The 8,007-nt window shown below is 36.4% G+C and overlaps 1 protein-coding gene across 1 annotated transcript; it reads right to left on the bottom strand.

The window, feature by feature from the left end:
• Positions 2,082-6,328, bottom strand: LOC109228546 (organic cation/carnitine transporter 7). The gene is made up of 5 exons (XM_019393669.1): positions 5,865-6,328; positions 4,487-4,724; positions 2,906-3,392; positions 2,596-2,798; positions 2,082-2,476 (listed from the first exon to the last, which is right to left on the bottom strand). Exons 1-5 carry the CDS (start codon positions 6,152-6,154, stop codon positions 2,258-2,260), a joined length of 1,437 nt encoding a protein of 478 aa, XP_019249214.1. The 5' UTR covers positions 6,155-6,328; the 3' UTR covers positions 2,082-2,257.

The following is an 8,007-nucleotide window of genomic DNA, read 5'->3' on the forward strand; positions in this document are numbered from 1 at the left end:
AATGGTAGGAGCACTAATTAATGCATATAATAAATTATCATTGTTAGTAAACTAGTAATAATTAAATTCAAGACATAATTGGACATTGCTTGTCCTTCGAAGGATTAAAAAAATACATATAATTTGTAATTGCATTAACTTCATTTATAAAGTACAAACATGTTATTTGGTCGTATCTTTCTTAATATTTCTTTATTCTTTGTGCGTACTTGTAATTGCTTTTTTTTATTAATATCACTAAGGTAGTGTCACTCGTAAAATAAAGGCTAGCCCGGTGTATTAAACTCCTGTTATACGTGGGGACCAGGGAAGGGTTAGATCACAAGGGTTTATTGTACAGTCTTACCCTACATTTCTGCAAGAGGTTGTCTCCACGGCTCGAACCGGTGAACTATTAGGTGATAAATCTTATTAGTATCTACTTTGGCGATCCTGCATGAATTACATTATTGCTCTATTTACATCTACTAAGCCCCATACAGATGTGCGCCTTATTTGCTCTGAGTCATATTGGTGAAGTGCTGTTCTCTGCAGTTTCGTAGGAAAATAGGATCAACAGTTTCTTAAAGGTGAAAAACATAAATGGCCTCTTCAAGTTGTCCACAACGGTCATTTGAACACCTCAACATATCTATTTATCAAGTAGACACTTCAAGTGTCTGTTAAGTAAATCGAATAGACACCCCGGTACAACATACCAGATGCGTGAGTTACACTTGCCAAATGAGCCAATCAATGAACGACACGTGTAATTTGTAATTAAAACTTAACACAAATTAACCAAAAAAAATAAAATAAATTTAAAATAAAAAAACCCTTCCCAGCGTCTCTTTCTACCCCCCCCCCCACCCCCACCCCCCACCTCCAACTTCATCTTCCTCAAACTCATCTTCTATATTTATAAAAGTTGTAGAAATTCGAATGACCCATTTATCAAAATTTCCGGGAAATTCGAAGGGGTATTGCTATTTGAGCCACTAACTTTAGAGCTAGAAAAACAGCTGCCCATATTGGTGAAAATGATGAAAAAATGCAAACTTTTACCTTTTTCAAATCATAACACAATTGAACATAGATCAATATACATATAATTTCAAGAAAAGAGAAGGTCAAGAAAAATGTTTATATATTAAGGTTGGGTTGGAGAATGTGAAAACAATAATGGAGATTTAAGAGACCAAAGGAAAGGTTGAAGTAGATAGGAGGAAGAAGGGAAGAAAGAGAGGGTGGTGATGGTGGTGGTCAAAGAGACTTCTTGGAAGAGAGAGAAAGAGAGCGAGAAGGGGGAAAGGGTTCTCCCCCTCATTTTTCCAGTCACCTGGCAAGGGAAGCAATCTTGCCGACAGACATATTGAAGCAATGCTCCCATATTTTGCTAATTTTCTTGCTCGATCAATCGTTCATTTGGCAATTATTTCTTCATTAACTTTAAATTTGTTGAATTTGATGTGATGATATATTTGGTAATTTTGTTCTTTTGTAACGGAGGCAAAGGTGATTTAGGGTTAGAGGAGGGTGTTGAATGGTGAAGGAGAGAATCGGAGGAGAAGGGGGTATGAAAATTAAGTGGGGTCCACATTATTTTAGTAAAAGAAAAAACCTAATTTTAGGTTGGCAACTCGCGTCCAAGAGAGTGGATTTCACGCAATGGGGGCTGACATGGTCGGGTGTTTAGTTGATCCTCTATTGTGAATAAATAAAGGGTCTAATTGAAAATAGGCTCACTTGAGGTGTTCAGCTGGTCGTTGAGGACAACTTGAAGGGGTTGTTTATGTATTTCGCCTTTCTTAAATAAAGAACATGGAAGAGGATCATCAGTGGATCTTGAGATTTCACCACTAAAAGGCCAGCCTGATGCACTAAACTTCCGCTATGTGGGGGGTCCAGGAAGGGCCAGACCACAAGAGTCAATTGTACGCAGCCTTACCCTGTATTTATGCAAGAGTCTGCTTCCACGGCTTGAACCCATGACCTCCTGGTCACAAGACAACAATTTTACCAGTTACGCCAAGGTTCCCAATATGAAATTTCACCACTGAGTCGGATTTAGATAATGTGTGTTTTAAATAATAAACAGCGTGTTTAACTTATATACATTGATAGTGTATTAATGATTTAACACGAAATTCAACATGAATAAAGTACCAATATAACTTAAGAGTGCTGCAACTGTAATAGATAAGCCCATTTCTCTCCAATGTGGAGAGCACAATAATACAACTACTAATTGGTATACAACTTTCTACTAATTAGTAAATCAACAATGATCAACAAGTTCACGTCCCTTGGTCTCAACTGGAAAGAGCAGAACACTAATTGCTGATAAAATTAAAACCACTTCAAATAAAATGATTGCAGCCATTTGATGGCAACCTCTAACCAATTGCACTGCAACTAAAGGAGAGACCATCCCTGCAATTCTCCCCACAGAACTCGCAACTCCATAACCAGTCGTTCTCACTGAGGTTGGATAAATCTGTAGAAAAGAGATCAAAATAAGTGTTCATGTCAAGAAATGGAATGAGTCAGACGATGAATTACGCTAAGAATGAATGAAGAAAGGAGTGGATCAAGATGGAAAAGAGTGACACTCACCTCTGGACAGTAGACACCAGCAAGGGTGAAGGTTCCTATGACCCAAATACGAGCTCCGAATAGCAATACTGTACTTAGAACCTCATTCTGAGGTACAACAAGCGGAAAAAGGAATAGGAAGCCTAAGACATACATCAGTGCCATTGAAAGTTTTCGACCAACTTTCTCCACCACTAAGAATGAAAAAAGAAGCCCAGGAAGTTCTGAAAGACAAAGGGTAACTTAGATTTACAAATTGTATTCAAGTCAATGTGAACTGAGAGGAAATAACTGAATTGCAATTTTACACAAAAAATGAAAACAGAAGTACCAGCAAGGCTAGTGATGAACACATCTCTATAGAGGCCCGTGTGCTTTTTCGCGTTCAAAGCAACTGAGAAGCATTTATTTTCCCCAGCGCTTAACTGTGATGTCAGCAATATAATGCCATAATAGGAAAATGAATTCCCGAAATAAACCACCCACGTGAGGAGGGTAATTCGTCGTAGCCTTGGGGATAAAAGCATTAGAAATGATGACAATCCTGTTTTAAAATTGGAGGTTTTGTTTTTTCCAGGGGAAAGCAATTCCTCATTCAGCTCATGAGTCACTTGATCAGTAACAAGAATTCCAGGGGGAAGTTTTGTCTTATTGACAATAGCTATTTTCCTCAAGATATCATGTGCATCGCTTATTCTACCTTTGGCACATAGATATCTAGGAGACTCTACTGTAAAAGTGTACAAGAAAAGTGCTGCAAATGATGGAATAGATGATAAAGCCAGTAACCACCTCCAACCTAGGCTTGGCATGATAGTCTGCAAGAAAGACCAAGCAAAGTAGCAATAAGTTTTCCAACATTTACACGAGCATAAACAGTATGAGATGCATACTCTACTTTGTTTTCATTTTTTCTCATTTATCACTAACTGTTTGGAAGCTCTATAGCTCTGTCAACAATAAAAAACCACAGCAAATTGTGGGAGAAAGTGATCAACCACAACTTATCAGGTCGATGACCTGATGTCCTCATACAGTCATCTATGTTTTGGTCGAGCTCCTCGAGCTAGGGCAGTCAGACCAAATTTAGGAGAAATCTTATAGGTTTGTGAGCGAAACTTTTCTCCTCAATCGCCCCCCGACCCTTTATTTGAATTAGTTTTTGTTGGCGAAGATTTAAGACCTGGTTTTTTTGGGGAGGAGAGCATTGTGCTGATAAGTGCCGACACTTAATTGGGTGAAAATAGGTGCTTATTTATTTTGAGACAAAGGCACAATTATACTCGAAACTCTTAGAGAACTGGAAATAGAGATAGAGTAGAAAACTGTTATAAGAGAATATTCGCAAGAAATCAAAACTGAAAGAATTGTGTTTGTTCCGTGTGTATACATATATATACACACCACTTTCCAGATCATGCTTACCCTTCAAATGAATGCAAACAGAGATGGACATGTTTTTAATTTATAAAGAAAAAGAATTTGGCATACAAATATTAAAAATTATAAATTGGAAAAAAAAAATACTCTTTTCTTGTTAACTATAAGCAAAAAGCGGATCTTATTCACTTATATACGTGTTCCTTCACGTATTTGAGAATCGTTACTCAGACATCCCTTATCCTAAAGACACCAACAATTACACATACAACACCTTCCACATTTAGATGATAGACTTCTAGTCATCCTTTAAAATTTGCATGTGGACCTCAGGGAAGCTAATTTCAAGAAAGTAAAAAAGATGGATAGTTAGACCAGCTAATCCATTCTAACTTAAGTTCATCTGAGTTGGCACGAATTAACAACGGGAACCAGGTGAGTGTAGATAAAATGCTAATCTTGTGAAAAGTCCTGAGAAGAGAAGGATTTCTTTAGATAAGTAGTGCATATCACAAGCAAATTAAGGATGTACCATTGCCAATAAAGCCTCAAGTATTGTTCCAATTGTCCAAAAAGTTGAATAGATAACCATCCATGTGCCCCTGTTTCTAGAAGGCACAAATTCAAGAAACCAAGATCCATATACAGGCCCACCACCCAGACCAATTCCGACCAGCATACGAAGAATGAGCAGTGATATATAGTTTGGAGAAAAGGAACTCAGAAATGCAGATATGGTAGTCACTATTGCCACAGTCAGAAGACCCTTCCTGGTGATGGAAAATGAAAGGATAATCATTTTCAGTGCACAGATATGATAAACTTAAACCAAAGAACTATTAAGCAAATGCGTCTATCATTTATCGAACAACTAATAGCATTTAACAACCAGGGCTTAGTTGAAGCAGTAAAGGTTGAGGGGCTTGTGACTTAGGTCACAGGTTCGAGCCCTTCGTCATATGAACTAAGCCTGATATTTATGTGGAGAAGGGTAGAGGAGTGGTCCATCATCCCCGAGTTTCAAAGGCAGTGCGGTTGGTCCCCTATGGATTTCTCAGTCATAAAAAAAAGTATTCCATTTGATAACCAAATTCATCAGCAATAAGAATAGAAGTAACTAAAAGCGTGAGAGAATATTTAAGGCATTTAAGAAACTGATCAGGTTCAAGTTGACTGACTACAGGCTACAACTATAATCACTCACAATATGATTATTCACTAGTCACATAGCTCTTTATAATACTCCCTCCATTCCAATTTGTTTAGCACTATTTCGTTATCAGTCCGTTCCAAAACAATAAATTTTAAACTTCCTATTGTACCTGTAATGAGGAGGGACGAAGCCAGAAATTTCGCGGATGGTGTTCAAAATTTAATATACACATATAAAAAATAATTTTTGACCTACATACACGATATAAGTTTCTATATACATAGTATACTTTTTTGATGAAGGGTGTTCGGTTGGCCATCCTTCAATGCATGTGGCTACACCACAGACCACACAAATGATATGACATGCTTAAAATCACAAGTTTCAAAAATCTTATAACCATACAAATGTTATGATATGTTCAAAACAACAATAAACCAGTGAAATCCCGCGATTGGGGTCTGGGGAGCATAAGATGTACGCAACCTTACTCCTGTTCTGGAAGGGCGGAGAGGATGTTTCCGATAGACCCTCGGCTAAAAAAAGAATAATATGACATGTTTAAAACTACAAGTTTTAAAAGCCTTCATTTTTTAAAACTTTGTGTCGAGTCAAACTAGGCCAAACAAATTGGAACAGAGGGAGCAACTCAAATCGAAAAAGAGAAAGAAAAGCACAAACTTTTCACTATGTTTAATTGAAACAGCCATCTAAAGCACAAGATTATATAGTAAAAGAAGAAGCAAAATAGGCTTGCCTTCTGCCATAGTTGTCAGCAACAAGGCCCCAAAAGTAAGCACCGATAAGCATTCCAGAAAATACAACAGTAGTAATAAGACTTTCTTGGGTAGAAGAAAGTTCCCACTGAGATTTAAGAGCTGGCCCAATAAAAGAAAGAATCATAACTTCAACAGCATCAACCATAGATCCAAGACCAGCATAAACCAACACCAAATATTGGAATTTGCCAAAACCCAATGATGTAAGTGCTTCATCCAGTGTGTATACAAGTTCATCTTCCTCCTCTTGTTGCTGTTGCTGTGCCATCGCCAAATTTGAGCCGATGAGTCAAAGGGATAAAGCAAATTGAAGGTGAAATGTTTGTTCTTTTATAAATCCATTTTATTTGGCAAAATACATAGATCCTAACTACTTAAGGAGGAAATGACAGCCAAATCAACGGTTCCTAGATTCCCGGTACTCCTCTTCGGTCAAACCCGTTGCCAAAAACTTACTCACATCACTTGTTTATACCTAAATGTATTAATTTACTATAATTAAGTAATTTTATTAGGTGAAAATATATAATTTTTTAATCATAATTAAGTGGGAGGAATTATTTGAGAATATTTGCCATGCACTTATTAGGAGGTGTGAGAGGTTGGTCACGGCGAGTTTGAGAAAGGTCGCAGGACATGGCTCTACTTCAGCTTACTAAGGACACGACCCTTGATGTTGGGGTGAAGGTCTAAGATTAGGGTAGAAGGTTAGTAGGTAGTTTCGTAGTTGCTCACCGATAGTCTTAGAGCCCGTTTGGATTGGTTTATTTTAAGTGTTTTTAAGCCAAAATAGCTTATAAGTCATTTGTAGTATTTGGATAAAGTAAAAAATGCTTTTAAGCACTTGTTTTAAAGCTAAAATGACAAAAATAAGCCAAACGCCAAAAGTAAAACTCTAGTTATTTTCTACTCTACTAGCTCTACAGGAAGTTCTCACTTTACAGGGAGGCACAAAAGTAGAAGTTAAACGTGAATTGAGAGCAAAATAGTAAGGCATTTTGCAAGCAGTTCGTGTGTGATTCAAGTGGGCAAACCTGAAGCTACATGAACCAGATAGAAGAACCAGTTCCAAGTGTCTGTCTTTTATTCTAGTTCAATTGTAGTAGGTGTTTTCATATCGTACCTTTCAGCTTTATCTAGAAGCAATTGTAATAGGTACTTTGAGTATTCAAGTTAGAGAATAACTTGAAGTTGTCGCAACAGTTAGAGGTTGGTTGTCACAACAGGATTAGAGGTAATCCTTAGGTTTACAGAGAGTTTTTTGTAAATGTTGTTTTGGCTCATTGATTTAGTAAAGTGTTGGGGAAAATCCTACTGAGTAGTAGGTCGTAGTTTTTTCACCTTTTGAGCTGGGTGTTTTCCACGTAAAAATACTTGTGTTCTTTACTTTCCGCATTTATTATTTCTGAAATAGTAGGTTAAGTAACACATAGAAGAACCAGGTCCTTCTATAATCTGTGAACGCGAAAATTGGACACCACACAAATTACCCTCCTCTTGTGTGGCATTGAAGTATAAAATATTATTTAATATATTAATGGTAATAAAAGAAAATATTAGAATAATATTAACGCTAATTTCAAAAAATTATCACGTTAAAATTTAGAATTTGAATTCCTGAATGTTGTATAAAATAATGTTATTAATAGGAACTATGTCAAATAAATGAAATGAGAGCCTTACATAAATTGAAATGAATTGACATCAAGTTAAGCGTTTCCTTTTTTTTTCGTATAGCTATAAATATTTAAACTAAATTAACATTTTAAAGTCAGTGTATAATTACAATCATGTAAAATGAACCGATTCCTGATTCATACTCGAGACAAATAAATGGTGACAAAAAGAAAGGATTGGGTGGAACGTGAGAGAGAGAGAGAGAGAGGAGATAAGAAACAAATGACATGTGTTGAAAACCACAAAAAGAATGAGGAAAAATGGAAAAGTATAATAATCTAAGTGAGGTCAAATCCGGAGTGCTGAATATTAATGGAATCTATGACACAAATAATGACAACGATTGATGCTATGAAATGTTTTATGGTTTTGCAAAAAATATGTGCAAATAAAAGAAAATTAAAACTTTATACTAGTATATATTTGGGGCAAGTTGTAAAATAA

The sequence above is a fragment of the Nicotiana attenuata genome, chromosome 7, assembly GCF_001879085.1.
Source record: "Nicotiana attenuata strain UT chromosome 7, NIATTr2, whole genome shotgun sequence".
Classification (NCBI taxonomy): Eukaryota; Viridiplantae; Streptophyta; class Magnoliopsida; order Solanales; family Solanaceae; genus Nicotiana; species Nicotiana attenuata.

Bases quoted from the DNA above. Each gene is read 5' to 3' on its own strand.
- LOC109228546 (XM_019393669.1), bottom strand. From the start codon at position 6,154: ATGGCACAGCAACAGCAACAAGAGGAGGAAGATGAACTTGTATACACA. The intron at 3,393-4,486 runs GTACATCCTTAA...TCTTTCTTGCAG, and splicing joins TTGAGGCTTTATTGGCAATG to ACTATCATGCCAAGCCTAGG. The intron at 2,477-2,595 runs GTGAGTGTCACT...TCTTTTCTACAG, and splicing joins CTGGTGTCTACTGTCCAGAG to ATTTATCCAACCTCAGTGAG.